Below are 19085 nucleotides of genomic sequence, written 5' to 3'. Positions count from 1 at the left end.
GGAGGAAATTTCAGCCCATAGCAAATTTCTGTCACGGGGCACATTTTTTCACACTGGAAGGGGTTGGAATTTTCCATCCTCGGCCATGTTTTTTGCACTGCGGAAGGAGACGGAAAATTTCCTTCCTTGGGCAGATTTCTGCCCCGGGGGGGCACTGAAGAAGTTACTGACAGTGCGCTGTGCGACGACAGGCATGCATGGTGGGGAACGAGGGGGATGGGGACCCCATCCCAGGAGACCATCACCTTCCTCTACAAGTTCTCCCAGGGGGCCTGCCCCAAGAGCTGGAAAGGGATGGAAATTTCAGTCCTGGGGCAAATTTATATCCTGGGGCATTGTCACAGACGACCTAGTGGTTGCAGTATTTTGTTATGCATATTTTTTGTTCAGATGGGGGTTCAAATCCGTATTGTCCCCTTTTCGGCAGGCAAAGTTGGCAGATGCCGTTAGACTGTTGGGATTATTAGAGGCAGGTGTGTTACTGTTGTTTGTGCACAGGCTTTTTGTCATGCATGCTTCTCTTTGTAGCTGGTCGTAGGGCCAGAGGTGTGCCATGCTTGTGTAACATTGTTTTGTGTGACAATTTATGTGTGACGTTTTACTTCAGTTTTTAGTGTATGATGTATTTGTATAATGACGTAGGTGTCTTTACGGATCTCAGGGAGAGTGTCCTTGGAGAAGGTTGTGAGGAGAGCAGCATTTGGCTGCTGCAGTTGTTTGGTTGTTGTTGATTTCATTCTGTTTCCCTCTGTGGATGAACAAGTGTCTGCCAGATGGGAATATCAGCATTCAGTGTATCTTTGTTACTGTGTTAGGCACCTTTAGTTTTTTTGTTGTTTTTTTCACACAACTCACTGTGCGTAGGCCAGTGGTTGTATTTTTGACTCACTTGTGTAAACAAAGTCAGTCTATGTTTTAACTCACTCGCTGCCATTGTCCGCATATGCAGACATCGTCGGAGAAAGCGTTGGATGCCAATGCCCGCATATGCGGACTTGGAATTTAAAAAGTCGTGTTGTCGGAGTGACGCGTCGGATGCGAAAATCAAAAGCAGATGTGATATCTTACGTCACCTCTGGTCAGCTTTTCATTCACACACGCTGCGTGTGTGTCGCGATAAGCTCAACCGCAGTTGATAACAAAGCGTGCCCCCTGTCAGCTTTGTAAGTTGTTTGACAAGATGGCGTCACGGCGAAGTGTTCAACACGGTCGGAGAGGTGAAATGTTACTCAGCGTCGAAGATGCTTTGGAAATGATCCAAACTGAAGGCTCTGATGTCGAAGGAGATAATGTTGATTCTTCGGACAGTGAATTTGAACCAGATCCCGATGAACTAGAAATAGATTCGGCCGCTGAAGAGAGTGTTTACAATGGAGAGGAAAGTGAGGAACATGTGCCAGCAGATGAGACAGACACAGACAACAAAACCACTGAGGAAACGGACGATTTTGCAAGTGTTTTCACCAGTGATTGGACTGACAATTTTTCCTTTTTCCCTCTTGCACATCCCTTCACTGGCATACCAGGTTTGTCAGCTGACTGGCCAGTCAACACCCAGCCGGTTGAGTTTTTTTCTTTGTTCTTTGATTTTCATTATGTAGAGACAATTTTTTTTTTATGTGTGAATTTCAACTTTCTTCACCACCTGTTCATACTTCATTGCATGCACTAGGTCTTCAGTTCCTCAAATAGCGTTAGAATGTGATGTGGAACATGCTGGTGTACCTTTCTGATGGGTGCAAAAATGCTAAAAAAATACACAAAATATGGATACGCGATCAACATCAAGATGGTGAGTAAATACTTTGATTTTTTGCACACATATGGAACAACATTCCTTGCATACATATACTAAGTATCAGTTGTCTGGGTGTTAATTTGTTGTTTTTTTACAATTTTTTCCCCATCCTATACAAACCCTGGGTTTTCAGGGATTGGCAAGGGCAAAAACTCTTGGCATGGAGTGAGTTAAACAAGATGACTGGAAAAACTGATTTTTCCTATTTTTATGCCTAATTTGGTGTCAACTGACAAAGTATTTGCAGAGAAAATGGCAATGTCAAAGTTTACCACGGACACACAGGCACAGACACAGACAACTGAACGCCGCGTTAACTCACTCCATGCCAAGAGTTTTTGCCCTTGCCAATCCCTGAAAACCCAGGGTTTGTATAGGATGGGGAAAAAATTGTAAAAAAACAACAAATTAACACCCAGACAACTGATACTTAGTATATGTATGCAAGGAATGTTGTTCCATATGTGTGCAAAAAATCAAAGTATTTACTCACCATCTTGATGTTGATCGCGTATCCATATTTTGTGTATTTTTTTAGCATTTTTGCACCCATCAGAAAGGTACACCAGCATGTTCCACATCACATTCTAACGCTATTTGAGGAACTGAAGACCTAGTGCATGCAATGAAGTATGAACAGGTGGTGAAGAAAGTTGAAATTCACACATAAAAAAAAAAATATTGTCTCTACATAATGAAAATCAAAGAACAAAGAAAAAAACTCAACCGGCTGGGTGTTGACTGGCCAGTCAGCTGACAAACCTGGTATGCCAGTGAAGGGATGTGCAAGAGGGAAAAAGGAAAAATTGTCAGTCCAATCACTGGTGAAAACACTTGCAAAATCGTCCGTTTCCTCAGTGGTTTCGTCGTCTGTGTCTGTCTCATCTGCTGGCACATGTTCCTCACTTTCCTCTCCATTGTAAACACTCTCTTCAGTGGCCGAATCTATTTCTAGTTCATCGGGATCTGGTTCAAATTCACTGTCCGAAGAATCAACATTATCTCCTTCGACATCAGAGCCTTCAGATTGGATCATTTCCAAAGCATCTTCGACGCTGAGTAATATTTCACCTCTCCGACCGTGTCGAACACTTCGCCGTGACGCCATCTTGTCAAACAACTTACAAAGCTGACAGGGGGTACGCTTTGTTATCAACTGCGGTTGAGCTTATCGCGACACACACGCAGCGTGTGTGAATGAAAAGCTGACCAGAGGTGACATAAGATATCACATCTGCTTTTGATTTTCGCATCCGACGCGTCACTCCGACAGCACGACTTTTTAAAATCCAAGTCCGCATATGCGGACATTGGCATCCAACGCTTTCTCCGACGATGTCCGCATATGCGGACAATGGCAGTGAGTGAGTTAAAACAATATTGCACCTCTGGGATGGGCACAAAAAATTTTTTTTAAAAGAAGCCAAATTATATGCAAACTGCATTTACTGTTACATATATATTTTTTGTTATTCTCTAAACTTGGCACTTTGATCTGATATTCTGACACAACAACAAGAGCAGTCATTGTTATCATTTTTTGTTCAAACAGGAACTTCTTTTGCTAAGCATGGAAGTTTTATTTATTTTGCAAACGTTTTGGTGCAGATAGTAAAAAAGGGAAATTAATAATCTGTAATTAATGCTAAGGGACTTAATTTGCTTTAAACTGATCCTTCTCATCTTAAACATTACATTTTGAAATTATACTCAATACATAAAAAGCTTGTGTGTTTTACTCTCAGTGTACAGGGCTTTCACTATGTTCATTCGCCCAAGTGGTCTTTTTCGGAAAATACTAAAATCAATACGACGAGTAGACTTTATAAATCTATTGGCTGAGCCCTGAAGGTCATAGGCAAAAATCAGTTGCGTACACATATTTATACACATTCAAAGCGCGTGCTCATATTCTTCGCGAACGCGGACAACGCCATTTTGTTTCAAGTTGTTGACCTGCCCGTTCAGTCCTATATTCAATTGACAATACACGACAACATGTGATGGAAAGTTGGAGAAGGAGACCGATAAATATTTATTCAGAGAAAGATTTGTGAATGCCTCATCACTTACCGGATTATGCCCCAAACTGCCATAAAAATATCCACAGAATCAGTCGGAATTCACAGTTAAAAATAATAAACCATGCGAGTTAATACCCTTGAATTGGTAAAACGTAAAAATTTCCAGTCTTGACTTTTCTCAAAATGAAGTCCTTTTCACTTCATAAGACGTTTAGAAGTACTTGTACTTTGCTCTACGTGTTATTAATTTAACAAAATACTCAATTTTCATATCAACTTTAAAACTATAAAACTAGAATGAACATACAAGAGAAATTGAATCGACCGTGTCAACTGGGTGTAACTAACTGAAACTTGTACATCTATCAAGATCCAGAGAAAACAGCTAAATGTTGCAGTTTGATTGCGGCAATAGCCATGTCTCCTTTACCGTGGACTTAAAAAGAATTTTTATTTGCCCTTAAAGATTTTTTGAATGCCCAAGATACACCAGAATAATATGATTTAAACAGCGTTCTCACTGCAAATACCGCAATTGATTTATCGCCCTTTAAAAAAGTATGTTTAAATGTTATATTTTTTAACGTCAGTTAAGGAGCCATGACAGTGTAATGGGTAAGACAGTTTCTTCTCACCCAAACACACGGAGTTCGAATCTGCCGTTAGGTCTTTTTTTTTTTCTTTTTCTTTTAACCCGAAGCTTTATAATAATAAATACAGAACACATTTTAACGATTAGATTTTTTATTTATTTTTTTTTTTAAGTGTATCACAAGTGAGTCTTGAAGGCCTTGCCTCTCTTGTTTTTTTGTAGTCTGGTCAGTTTTCCTGGATGCTGTTATAACCATGATGCTCCATCCAGTGTTCATCTTCGTGGCGTTGGATCTTCCGCTGGTCTCCAGCTCACATTACTTTAGACCACCTTCCTCCTGGTACCAGCGACGGGTCCGCCAATGTTTCTACCGACGCTCGGTTGGAAGAACCACAACTTCAGCCCGCCGGTGTCTTCAAGGGTTTCACATTTACATGTTTGACAGTGATATTTCAATGATCAAAAGGGAAAGACAATTCAGTGCTTCTTTTTCTTTCATTTTTTTCTTTCTTTTTTTTCTATTTTCCTTTTCCTCCTGAGGACTCCTGGTCAGATTTCACTCTTGACATTTGTGATTCAGTAACCTATATTTCTTATTTATGTTTTGTGTGTGGGTGTGTGTGGGTGATAATAATCAAAACTTGCTCAATTTCACATCTACATACTTGCACTACCATACTTGCGTACATACATGATACTTACTTGTGGAGAGTGGGAAAGAAAGTGTTGGACTGAAATAATACTTACCTGTGTTTAATATTGGTTACTTGTGTTTAATATTGGTGGGAGTGGGATTGAGATGATGTGCTCCAGAGTAAACCAGATGTGTTCATTTAATAATTGACTGTGGCCACACCCATCAGTGTCCTTTGGATACTTTGTTGAAGGAAATAAGAGTTACTTCTGTTGTTGTTCCTGCTAAATATTTTTTCCATTGTTTTTTTTGTTTTGTTTTTATATATACATTCATACAAATACATAATTACGCACATTAACTCTATGGAGACGTAGTTGAATAGTTCATGTAGTTTTGCTGTGACGGGCTGTTTTTGTCATATTTCAAAAATTCGACACACTTTCACACAGAGACAAATACATACAAATTATATATCACTAGAAAGTTTACTATCTCTTCTTTTAACATTTCAAAACAGTTTTCTCATTAAATGCAGCTAAATATTTTTTCAGATATTTTGAATTATGTCACTAAATACTGAAAAACAAAAAAAGTTTGAAAAATAGGTATACTGTACTCACTAGGCATGTCATATCCATCAGCTAATCCAAAAATAATCATAACATGATTTTCTCACACAGTAGGTTTCCCTGATTCTCATGAATCAGTTTGAAGTCAAATGTTGCACAACAAACTGTTTAAAAAAGTAAAATAAAGATCACAACACTGGAAAAACAGAAAATGCAAAACCATACAAATCCATCACTTGAAAAAAAGAAGAAAAAACTATTTACACATTTCTGCTGCAGCGAGATTATTATTTGCTGTAGTCCTTGACTGTGTGGAATACCTCAAAGCATGGAACAGCACAGAGGGGCACTTTACATTGTTTGCACATGATTGTGGTGGCTTTTTTTGCGTTTTTCAGCTCCTTGTGCTTTGTGTTTGGCGTAACACACCTTGCACCCTCTCTGTATTTTCCTGGTATGCTGCTCCTTGGTGGGTGGAATGTCAGCAGGCCAGTGACTGCCTGGCCTCAGTCTCCCCATGTCTGTTCCTGTGTCTGGGTGGGTGGTGCCGGAGGTAGATGGCTGTGGGTCATCTGCAGGTACTGGTTCAGCTGCCAAGTCCTTCATCACAGACTTCACAAAAGCATCCAGCTGGATTGCCTTGAGGTGGTGGAGCTTCCTGTGCTTGTGAGGATGTGACTCTGTATCATGGACAGAGTCAGCAGATGAAAAGCCAGCTTTTTCCACCACTTCACTGTTTTACAGTGCAGAGGGAGGTAGGAAATCATCTGGTCGGACTTGTCGACGCCTGCCATGTTGTCTATGTAATTCACAATACAAACAGGCTTCTCCTTCATCTCTGTCCTGGACCGCACTGGCTGCATGGTTGGGAGGTGCTTTGTTGAAAGCATGTAGACCACCTTCCACCGCAGAAAGATGGTCTGGTTCTTGCACCGGTAGTCAACATTGCCTCTTGCCATGGGCTGCTGCACCAGGTCTTTTGGGAGGCTGACTCTGTTGGAACGTACTGTGCCAACAACCTGGGTGTTTTCAACACTCAGGGTTTCTGCTAAGAGGGGGCTGCAGTAATAGTTGTCTACACACAGCTTTTGGCCAAGGTTTTCAGTGGCTCCAGCAGACACATGCAGACGTCAAAAGGTGTGTTGCTGACACCCACCCAGGCTGTGGTGCATCACCTCCAGGTTGACAACATCACCAGAAGAGGACTTACAAAGCTCATAGAGCTTGAGTGCCCATTTGACCAGCTTGTCCCGCATGTAGACATGGAAAGAAGACCAGCCTTTCCATGGACACATGGCCTCATCAATGCAGATCTCTTCCTCAGGCGTGTAAAGTGTTCCAAATTTCTGTAACAGACAATGCTGTCATAAGAAAAAAAGAAAAGAAAAAAGAAGAAAAGCTTTTGCATGTATTGCCAGAAAAGGGGGGGAGGAGCAAAATAAATATCAATAATATTACACAGCATATACACATGCATAATATTTCAGGAGTGACAATATGAATAACACACATGCACACAGCACAGACACGTCCACACATAACACACAGACACACCCATTTTACAGACACACCCCCACGCAATTTATTAAGCGTACACACAGAAAATGATAATTTCACATTAATCTATACAAATTATTCATTAAAAATTATAAAAATCAACATTATTTACACAAGAAATAAATTAACTCAGTGTGCAGAGAAGGATCGGTCGACCAGTAGTCAGTGATTTTCAGTTTTTCTATCAGTCTCATGTGTATGAGTATGGCAGCAAAACATGTCATCTCGTCAATTGTCCCTGGCTTCCAAGTTCTAAAAACTGAACGTGGTGTTAGTTGTCCTGTTGCTTGTTTTTGAGCACATTTCCCCCTAGCATAGCGGTTTGTTTCTGTCTTGAACAGCTTGATAAGGTCTTTGTCAATGATCAGTCAGTAGAAGTCAACAGGGGTGGGCGTATCCGGAAAATCAGCTGGTAGTGAGAATCCTGGGGTCCCAGTGAAAGGTGCAGCCAGCGGGAAGTTTGTCAGGTCTTTTACCCACTCATACATGTACTCTTGTTCCTCATCGTCAATATCTACAGTCATCAAGTCATCTTGTCTTGCAGTATGGTCATCACTTATGTCACTGTCTATTTCTGTCTCAGCATTGAAGGGGTCAGTCAGCAAAGTTTGTCGTCACTTTCAAAATCATCATCTGGTACTAACTGAATGTCATCATCACCAGAAAAATCATCAGGAAATTTGTCACCAGTGTCAAGGAGATCACATTCAGTGTCTGATCCTTCTGTCACAATTTCGACAACCTCACGCAGGGAGTACGTTGGCTGCGCCACCATTTTGGTTGTGTAAGGGTCGACCTGTGACCGAGTCCAGAAAAATCTAGAAAAAAGCTTTTCACGCGGTTAACAGCCAAGGGGAAATAACTCAATTTTTCCTAGTCTGGTCCCTCAAGAAAGCCTGATTAGTTTCCCTTTAATTGAACACTGCTGAGTGTATGAAAAAAAGTTGGAGATCCGTTGGATTTTACGCTTCGGCATGTCGTTCTGAGTGGGCTGAGCACCAGTGCTGAAGCTCCGGCGCATCTCCAATGAGTTCATTAAATGCGTTGTAAAAAATCTATTTCTGTGTGGGCTTCTTGGTGTTGTGGCTTCTGCAGTGGGGCATTGGGGGGGAAGGGCGCACGTCCGCTTTAGCACACGTTTGACAGGCATGTTTTTGCATATTGGAAGGGGGCGGAAATTTCAGTCCTGTGGCAAATTTGTCACGGGACACATTTTTGCACACTGGAAGAGGTCGGAAATTTCCGTCCAGGGACATGTTTTTTCACACTGGAAGGGGACAGTTATTGTCATCCTGGGGTATGTTTTTGCACACTGGAAGGGGGTGGAAATTTCCATAGAGGGGCATGTTTTTGCACATTGGAAGGGGACAGAAATCTATCCTGGGGCAAATATCCATCATGGGCACGTTTTTGGACACTAGAAGGGGATGCAAATTTCCACCCTGGGGCGATTTATTGCACACTGGAAGGGGATGGAAGTTTCCGTCCGGGGGGCACTGAAGCAGTTACTGACCATGCGATGTTGGTCGACAGGCATGCATGGTGGAGAATGAGGAGGAGGGGGACCCATCCCAGGAGACCATCACCTTCCTCTACAAGTTCACCCAGGGGGCCTGCCCCAAAAGCTACGGCTTCAATGCTGCTCGCCTGGCCAGCATTCCTGAAGAGGTCAGCTTGTTTTGTTTGGTGAGGGAGTGGGTGGGAGAGGTTGGGGTGTGGAGGGGAAGGGGTTGGGTTGGGTTGGTTGGGGCTGGGTGGTGTCTTTGTGTGGTCTTTTTGTTAAGAGAGCTTTGTGTGTGTGTGTGTGTGCATGCGTGCTTGCATGTGTGTGTGTTGATTTTATGTCTGTTCGCAAAGAGTTAGATGAGAAGAAAAAAAAAAGAGGAAGTGAAGGGGTTGGGGGTATGCAGTTGGAAGTTGAAAGGTTGGTGATGGTATTATGAAATGGATGTGGGGAATATGGCCTGAGTGTATATGCTCTGTGTGTGTGTGTGTTCATGGATTTTACATCTGTTCACTAAGAGTGATATTTGATGAGCAAAAAAAAGGAAGGGGATGGGGGGATGTGTTGGAAGTTGAAGGGTTGTTGATGGTATAATGAACTGACTGCATATGCTGTGTGTGTGTTCATGGATTTTACATCTTTTCACTAAGAGGGATATTTGACAGGGGAAAAAAGGGGGTATGGGGGGACTGGGAGGATTGGAAGTTGAAAGGTGGTGGTAGCATAATGAACTGGACATGCTGTGTGTGTGTGTGTGTGTGTGTGCACACGTGTTCATGTGTAGGCATATTTATGTGTATACGTGTGTGTGTGTGTGTGTGCATGTGTGATGATTTCTCAGTGCTTTGATATTTTATCATTTATCAATGTAAAATTAGAAAATAGACAAACAATTCCTGCATCTGGAAGTACTTGCTTATTGGATTGTTTGATAAGGAAACCCCAAGAAACCTTATGTGTATTAATGCTGTTTATTCAAAAATGTTTAAAACAGAATGGTTTGAAAGCACTTGCTTAAATGCAGAGCTTGTGTTAGCAACATGCCCTTTGATACAAGATTTTATGACAGAGTCAGTATCTAGAGCTGTATGCTTTTAAAAAAAAAAAAAAAAAACTGTTTGAACCTCTTAAAAAAAATCTCTGTCCATTAACCAGCATGTTGTAACTTTTTTTTTCTAGATTAAAAAAAAAAAATGTCAACATCTAAAGCTGTGTGCATTGTTTTATAAATGACTGAAACTAGATTTCCAAAACAATAACAGCAACAAAAAAGGACCAGGTTATTGTATATAGCGCTGCATTTCTTACCTTGTTCTCCTCCACATACAGGTTTATTTGTACCATGATTACTTCCCCAGTGGACCAGGTATGAGTATTCTCATACCAACACACTATTCTAATTTGATTTGTTCTTGCTGGTACAACTGGCATTCTAACCTGAACAGTTAATGAATTCTGGAAGCTTGAAAACAAAACTTTGTTTGGCAGATTAAACCAACAGTTCTCCATCAAAGTTTTCACTGTTTTAGTGAACCACCTTATTTTTAACTGTAGTGGTCTAATGCTGGTCCAAGGAAGTTGTAGCAGGCATGTAGCTGTGGAGTAGAATAGGTTAATGTAGTGATGAAAAGAAGATTTGATTTTCAAGTTGAGAGCATGTGTACTGTATGTGTTTCTCGTTACAAAGGGTTTTAAGCTATAAGCTTCAAATTTTCAAATTTTCACAAACCACACTTTTGTTGATTGTTGTAGGCTATCTTTTGTGATTTGACTGTTGTGTCTTCATGAGAACATTTACTTTCAGATTATTTGTGGTGCCATCAAGAAAGCCAAAGAGTTCGAGTCCAATATTGAACAGCTGCAATGGTTCAGGTAAGTAAAACACTGTGTGTGTGTTTATGAAAGCTTGCATGATTTGCACATTTGTCTTACGTGATTTCCATTCCATAATGTGTGTATATCTGCCTATACATTTGGTGATGTTTTTTTGGAGGGCTGTGGATGTGAGGCAAGGGTTTTTTCATAGTTTATGTATTCTGTTTAGCATTTAATTTTCTTGTGTTCAGTTTGATAGAACAAGAATTCTTTATTTCTGGAAATTTTGTATCTTAGGATTTTTTGGAAACACAAATATAGCACAAGATATTGTGAATAATTTTGTTTGCTCCCCCAACTTCACCATGTTCAGTGCTTTAACTGATGGAATATATGTACATTGTGGTTGTTTAACAGATACAGAAACCTTTATTGACATAAGAGTGACAGTCAGAGAAGTATTTGTGGAGGTGTGTATGTTTACAGAAAGATTATTGTCAAGTATTTTTAATGCTTTGAGGAGAAGTGTGTATATGTTTTCAAAAAGTAGACAAAGAAATATTTGTAATGCTTTGTGGATCATAGGATGTGTATTGATAGAAAGTTAACCGTTGCAAAGTAGTATGTGTGATGCTTTATGGAGGTGTGTGTGTTATTGTGCACTGAAAGTTGAGTGTCAGATAATTATTTGTAAGCTTTGAGGAGGAAAATGTTTGTGTACAGAAAGTTGTCTAAGTATTTGTTATGCTCTTTGTGTGCGTGTGTTATTTACAGAAAGTTGAGAGTCAAAGAAGTATCTGTAATGTTTTGTACAGGTGTATGTTTTTACCAGAAGTAAAATGTCAGATGAATATTTGTAATGCTTTGTGTAGATGTGTGTGTGTGTGTGCATGTGTTGTGTACAGAAAGTTGATTGTCAAAGAAGTATTTGTAATGCTTTGCGTGTGTGTGTGTTGTTTACAGAAAGAGGACAATCAAAGAAGTATTGGTAATGCTATGTTCACACTAGGCTGTAACCACGATCTAACCAAATGGTTACATCGCTCTCTAACTCACTGGAACCACGAATTTTTGGTTGCAGTGGGTTCCCATCGGTTAGACGATTTTTCGGGAAGACCCGATTTTTGGTTAGATAGGTGGTTAGATGGCCCCCAAAAATATGACTCGGGAGATAAAAATTTTTCGAGGTTACATTGCCCGATCAAGTTATAAACGGTTACAAAGGCATTCACACTAGTCCCCGTCGGTTCCAGTGAGTTAGAGCAGAAAATAGAGGCGGAGCCGAGTTTGAAAAAACTCCGACGTCAAAACAAAATAGCATGCCTTGCACGCACGCTGCGTGCGGTATGCAAATTGTCTGGCCCGACACATCTAACCGACTGCAAGTGATTGCAACCTTCTTTGCATGGTTGAGGTCAGTTATAGTGAGTTACATCGACGCGTGTTGTAACTTGATCAGTTACAGTGTGAATGTATTTAAGCTGGCTGACTGTCATTTTTTTCGTTCTTCTTGCTGCATCTGCACGAATCTACGACACACGAGACTGATTTTTCGACATGTCGTCTTCTGACTCTGATGTTGCTGCTTCCGACCTGTCCCTGGCTGCACGTGAGCAGGATGAGCGACTGCAGGAGCCCCCATCCACCCCACCTGCCTGTGAGACTACCGCCGGTGCTGGCAAGGGCAAAGGCAAGGGGAAGGGCAAGAGAGGCAAGAAGGCAGTGGAGGGACACCTGACTGAGGACCAGAAGCAGGAGGCCATAGATTTTTTGTGGGAGAGGCCCTACCTTTATAATCAGAGTCACTCCGATTATAAAGATGCAGCCAAGCGGAACAGGGAATGGAAGGAGTTTGCTGACCAGTTGGGAGTGCCCGTCGCAGTCCTCATGAGTTGGTACCATTGCATGCGGGCCCTGCTGGGACGGGCAAAGAAGGCCAAGACGAAGAGTGGATCAGCAGATGTTCATCTTCCGCGGGCCCAGGAGTATGTGTGGACGCACATGCAGTTCGTGGTGCCCTACATCAGTCAGATTTCATCTGACACCCTGGGCCCCAAGAAGAGGAAGCCAACTGCTGAGCCTGTGGAGCTCACTGAGTCTGAGGCTGAATTCGACCATGAACAGTCTGCTCCAAGTTGGATGGTGCCTGGACATGCTGGCATCCACAGTGCACGCCCCTCAGCCTCCACTCCAGTCTCCGCTTCCAGACGTCACCATGTGGGCCCTTCAACAACGAAGGCCAGTGGGGACTCAGCAGCCGCGACCTGTTGCGGCCACTTGTGCTCCCAGCTGGACCCCATGATGCAGCACTTGGCCAAACTGGAGTTGCAGTTCTGGACCACTCTGCACTGGCGGGTTGACCACTTCACCCCAGCCCAGATGATGGACCTGCAGGAGGAGGTGTGGAATGTGGTGGTGAAACATGTGAGGAGGAATGGCCAGAAGCCTGACCCCATTGCCACCACCGTCCATGCAGACCCATCGCCTGCAACGTGGTTCCAACCCGCTGCTGGTGGATCCAGAGGTGGACTTAGTGCCTACTCGACAGCTCCTCCTCCAGCCATGGACCAGCAAGGGCCATCGACGATGCCAGCACCACCTGAGAGTCTGGAGGCATTCCTGGCAAGGAGTCTGGACAGTCAGTTGATGACTGCAGCACAACAACGACGGTCGTCACCCAGGAAGTCCGCCACACCGATTAAGGTCCCAAGGCAGCCCGCACCTTCCAACATGTTTCCGCTGAGAGTACAGGATGTGGGCATCGACTTCTTGGACCTGTAGACGCATTCCTAGGTGCATCGGCCTTTTAAGGGCCACAATTGTTCCCAAGAGACTTAGCTTGGTTGCATTGCCCTACCCCACACATGCACACAACCTAACACTGGTCTCATCCCCAGACCCAGAAGGTCAATCCTAAAAATATCCACACTTCATGTTTGTTTGTCTGTTTGTTTATTGGAATAAAATGAAACAGAATTTTTAAAAAAATGATACAATTGACCTATGTTTTTTTTGGGGGGGAGGGGTGGATGGGGGGTTGAAATTCCAGGAAAAGGTGTTTATTTTATGTGTTGTTTGTGTGTGTGTGTGTGTTTTTGGATAGCCACAAAAGAGATATCACAAACACAGAGACAGAAAAAAAATACATTTCAATACCTCAAGATAAACTTATCAGTGAGAAACAACCGGTATTTAATTTTTGGCCACAGTTTGTGCCCTTGTATATACATTTGGTTATACCATAGTCATATAACACAACGCTGTCTTTCTGTGTGTATGTGTGTCTGTCTGTCTCACCCCCTTCTGTGTGTACGTCCATTTGTGTCTGTATCCCCATCTTTCTCAGTGTATGTTTATGTGTATGTCTGTCTGCGTGTCTGTGTGTCTGTTTGTGTGTCTGTCTATTGGACTCTCTCTCTCTCTCTCTCTCTCTCTCTCTCTCTCACTCTATCAATATGTCATTTGGATAAAGTGGATTAATGCAACAACCCAGGAAATAAATCTCTTTGAAATTTTTTTAGGCCCTGAATAGGGCCAATGATCTGAAGTTGTACTCATGGCCATATCACTGTGGAGAGGAGGGAGCTGGAGACGGCGGTGCAGACTCAGCTTGGGGTGAAGCAGCAGCAGCAGGGTTGCGGTTGGGGTTGGCAGCACCGGGTGGTTGGTGGACACTGGCCTTGTCCCACTGCCATGGGACAATCCCTGCAGGACTCCCGAAGAAGTCAGCCAGCGTTTCCCTGACTTTCTTCCCATCGGTGTTGGCTCGTCCTGCTCGTGGCTGCGGTTGCTCAGTCCAGATGACGTGTTCTCTCCAGGCACCAGGCAGCACATTCATGTGGGCATCCTCCCTGTCCACTGCATCTTGAGGTGGGGGAAGTCGGCCCAGCAGCAGGTTGTGGAGTGTGGTGCAACACTTCATGACTGCTCTGGCGTTTTCAGGTGTCAGCTGGCAGGTGCTGAGCATCAATCGGAACCATTGTGCCAGCAGACCAAAGGCGTTCTCCACCACCCTTCTTGCTCGTGACAGCCTGTAGTTGAAGATGAGCTCCTTGGGTGCCATGCTTTGCCTGGAGTAGGGCTTCATACAGTAGTCCTTGAGTGCGAAGGCATCATCACTGACGATATAGTAGGGCACATCTGTACTGTCCTCAGGGTCGTCAGTGAGAGGGCATGGAGCTGGCCGGTTGATGGTGCCATCCTCAAGGTCCTGTCACAGGTCGGTTTCCAGGAAGATTTGGGCATCGGACATGTGGCCTAATCCCCCAAACTCCACCCTCAGGAACTTGTAGTCTGCATCCACCAGGGCAAGCATGGGGATGGAAAAGTAGCCCTTGTAGTTGTGATACAGACTCCCACTGTTGCGTGGCTTCTTGATCGCAACATGCTTCCCGTCCAATGCCCCCATGGTGTGGGGCATGTTCCAGCGGGTGTAGAACTTGTTGGCGATGGTCTTCCAGTGGTCTTCAGTCCACTCCTCCGGGAACACTTCAGCATTGAAGGCCTCCGTGATGGCCCTGCACACCGCAGGTAGGAAGGTGCTGATAGTAGATACCCCAATCCTGAAGGCGTAGCACAAGGACCTGTAGTTGTCCCCAGTGGCCAGGTACCTCAGTGTCACAGCCAGCTTCAGGCCAGGTTCAATGGCTTTTCGCATTCAAGTGTCTTCCTTGCTGATGGCGGGACGAATCAGGTCCAGGACCTCGAGGAAGACTCCTGGGGTCAGTCTGGTGTAGTTCCTGAACATCCTCTCTTCAACGTTGGCCGTGTTGAGGTCCAGCAGGGTGTAGTAGAGGCCCAACTCCCTCCTCCTGTCCTCAGTGAGCCAGTTGCGAACCCAGAGACGCCTCGAGGCTCGACGTCTCCTACACCGTCCCTCCTCTCTAACGACATGATGATCGTGGTGGTGATGCAGGTCTCGGTGAAATCGAGCCAAGAATACCGGTACAGCGACGTTCATGATGACAGGTCAAGATGGAATGAAGAGACCCCCCTGAACCAAGGGGGTTTTATACTTTCAAAGGGAGTTACAAGACCCAAGTTCCAACAGGTTGCAGCAGGTCACAGCAGGCTGGTGGAGATGCACAACCTCAAGACCCCCCACCTCATGGAAACCCACAGGAACCACAGAAAACAAAAGTATACCCCAATCTGTACATGACGCCTCAGCCACAGCACCCCTGTAACTTGGCTTGTAACTTGTTCAAGTTAGAACGAAGTTACAACAGTAGTTAGATGCCACCAGTCTAACTTCAGCGCAAAACAAAACCCAGCCAGCCAGCAAGAACTGCTGCTCTCAGTCAAAAAACGCGCGGGAAAAGGGGCGGAGCCTAATAGTTAGACAGTGGTTAGACGCTTTCCGTTCACACATGCTGTATGAAAAATCATGGTAGTTACATCCCTCAATGTAACCATTTGGTTAGATCGTGGTTACAGCCTAGTGTGAACGTAGCATAATGCTTTGTGTGGATGTGTGTGCGTGTGTGTGTGTTGTTTACAGAAAGAGGACAATCAAAGAAGTATTGGTAATGCTTTGTGTGGACGTGTGTGTTTAGTATATAGAAAGTTGACAGTCAAAGTAATATTTGTAATGCTTTGTGGATGTCTGTGTTGTTTACAAAAAGTTGACCATCAAAGAAGTGTCTGTGGTGTTATATAGAAAAATCTGTGTTTTCAGAAAACTGTGGAGGAAATGCACTGCTGATAATGTGCACAGCACTTTGGATGAAATCCCACACATCTCTGTGGATTGAACGCCGAATCTGATTGGCTGTTAGTGTCAGCAGCGTAAAGCGCCTGCCCCCATTACCCCCCCCCCCCCCACCCAAAAATGAGCAAAGAGCAGGAAGAAACTTGATCCAGACCTGTGACATTCACTGATACTGACTCATGTTTTTGTCAAAGAAGTAAAGGTTTGTTTGGTTTAGTTGATATTTCAGTGGTCATTTTTTATTTTTGTTTGTTTGACATTTGGATAGGGCTGTGTTGCATATTGAAGTTTACTAGTTTCTGTTTGTTTTTTTGTTGTTTTTTTTGTTGTTTTTTTGTTGGTTTGTTCTTGTATCAGTTTTAGTACAGATCGGCCTTTTTTCCTTCATGTTTTTTTCTCTCTGTATTATTTGAAGGTTTTAATGTCAACATGAAGTTGATAATGAATGTCATTGTTGATGCAGTTGAAAAAAGATAAATGTATTTGTTTCATATACACTTTAAAAAAGACTCATAAAAAATGTAAATGTATTTGAAAGACTCATGAAAAATGTAAATGTATTTGTTTTATTTGCACATGAAAAAAACATGTTGATGGACTACTTCCCTTCCATTGGAAGAAGAAATATGGAATAACGCAAGTTATTGTAATCATTGGTGGAAAATGGCTTCTTTTTTTTCTTTTTCTTTTTTCTTTCGTTTTTTTTTCCCCCTTGTACACAAGGTTATATTTTGACATTTCACGACATCAGTGTGATTCAACATTCACATAGCAAAACATTTGGTCCATCAATGGTCATCGAAAAAATCATTAATTTGTTGAGATACAAGGGTTATTTTTCAATATGATAATACTTATAATAGTAATAATAAGATGAAGAACAATAACAAATAATAAAGAACAAGATAAACAAGATACCAAATGTCACATCATGGCATGTATTCATGTTGACATAGCTTCGAGGAGCACCAGTTTTTTTGACTCACTTGTGTAAACAAAGTGAGTCTATGTTTTAACCCGGTGTTCGGTTGTCTGTGTGTGTCTGTGTGTCCGTGGTAAACTTTAACATTGACATTTTCTCTGCAAATACTTTGTCAGTTGACACCAAATTAGGCATAAAAATAGGAAAAACTCAGTTCTTTCCAGTCATCTTGTTTAAAACAATATTGCACCTCTGGGATGGGCACAAAAAAATAAAAAATGAAGCTTAATTATATGCAAACTGCATTTTCTGTTATATTTATATTTTTTGTATTCTCTAAACTTGGCACTTTGATCTGATATTCTGACCCAACAACAAGAGCAGTCATTATTATCATTTTTTGTTCAAACAGGAACTTATTTTGCTAAGCATGGAAGTTTTATTTATTTTGCAAACGTTTTGGTGCAGATAGTAAAAAAGGGAAATTACTCTGTAATTATGCTAGGGGAATTAATTTGCTTAAACTGATCTTTCTCATCTTAAACATTACATTTTGAAATTATACTCAATACATAAAAAGCTTGGATTTTTTTAAAAAGTGTATCGCAAGTGAGTCTTGAAGGCCTTGCCTCTCTTGTTTTTTGTTGTTGTTGTTGTTGTTTTTATAAAGTGTTATTGAAGGATTAATATAATTATGTTATCCATTACCTGTGGCAGTTTACTTCTTTTATCAAAATTAATGTACAAACATGTCAAATTTTGCAGTATATTCATTTCTGATATTGTTAAAAATTCTATCAAACATGCATCATTCATGTACTGTATTATGATGACAGTTTTCATTTTACTCAATGTAAAAAAAATTTAAAAAAAAAAAAAAAAAGGCTTTTAATCTCATCTACCAAGTTCAGAAGCCAAATTCATTTGAGATCTGAAAAAGTAACATTGAAAGGGAATTGTTGCCATTGATGCATTTTCTTTCGCTAGACGGAATTACCTGCTTGTTTGCCCTGTTACAGTGTCTGTGAGTGTTGAATAATCTGTTTATGATTGACAATGATTTCAGTGCTTGTGTATTTGTGAGCGTGTGTGTGCGTTTGTGTGCATGCTAAAGAGTATTTCCGTGATTGAGAATAGATTGTTTTCACAGAGCTATAAACTCAGTACATTGTTTTCATGTATACACAGCTATAAACTCAGTATACACACTATTTTTCTCTTGATCAGGAATGTTTTTTCTTTGCTTCATTGTTGTTTTTTATGACTCACTGATTACAGCAGGTGCATATTTTTTGTTAGTTGTTTTCAGTGCTAAACATACATCCAGTGTTGATTGAAATGCCTGTGTTTTTTCTTTGAAATATAATGTTTTACAGTATTAATATTGTGTCCTCTGCCTGTGTGTCTGTGTACAGGTTTGTTTAGAAGTGTATGAGTTGATATGTTTGTTTTTCTTCTCATTTTTCTTTCTTTTCTTAAAAAAAACAAATGATTTCCCTCTTAATCAAGTCACGTTACATCTCTAGCAGCACAGTTCTAAAAAGCTTGGGCAGTTGACTGTGCTAACATGTGAAATGAAACCTCTTCCAAAGTGAATATGTATATATATTGTATACACACCCTGTGCACAATATTTACACTGCAATGCATTTTTTTCTCTCTCTCTCTCACTCGTGTGTGTAGTGTGTACTCGCTTCCGTTTTGTATAGATGTGAGTGATATGTCTCTCAGTTTGACACTGTATTATACTTATACACATGCACTGAGTAACAACATTTATATGTAAATATGTTTGTGTGTCTCTTAGAACAACGGCAGATATGTAAGTCGGCCAAAGTGCTAATATCTTCACCGTTGGAAAATAAAAATTCACTCATTCATTCATTCATTCATTCCCTCTCTCTCTCTCTCTCTCTCTCTCTCTCTCACACACACAGAGCAAATGAAACACAAATCT

The 19085-nt window shown here is 41.9% G+C and overlaps 1 protein-coding gene across 1 annotated transcript in view; it reads left to right on the top strand.

Moving 5' to 3' along the window:
- The window catches only part of LOC143291193 (DNA mismatch repair protein Msh6-like), a 241374-nt gene extending 222864 nt beyond the window's left edge, over window positions 1-18510 (top strand). Inside the window, exons 32-34 of the mRNA XM_076600922.1 lie at window positions 8711-8845; window positions 10486-10553; window positions 16174-18510. Coding sequence (XP_076457037.1) covers window positions 8711-8845; window positions 10486-10553; window positions 16174-16249 — 279 coding nt within the window. The 3' untranslated portion in view covers window positions 16250-18510. The remainder of the gene's footprint in view (window positions 1-8710; window positions 8846-10485; window positions 10554-16173) is intronic.
- The last annotated feature ends 575 nt before the right edge of the window (window positions 18511-19085 follow it).

This window comes from Babylonia areolata, chromosome 16 (assembly GCF_041734735.1).
Source record: "Babylonia areolata isolate BAREFJ2019XMU chromosome 16, ASM4173473v1, whole genome shotgun sequence".
In the NCBI taxonomy this organism is placed as follows: Eukaryota; Metazoa; Mollusca; class Gastropoda; order Neogastropoda; family Buccinidae; genus Babylonia; species Babylonia areolata.
Note: the sequence above shows the minus strand (reverse complement) of the source record. Positions and strands in the feature narration are given on the sequence as shown.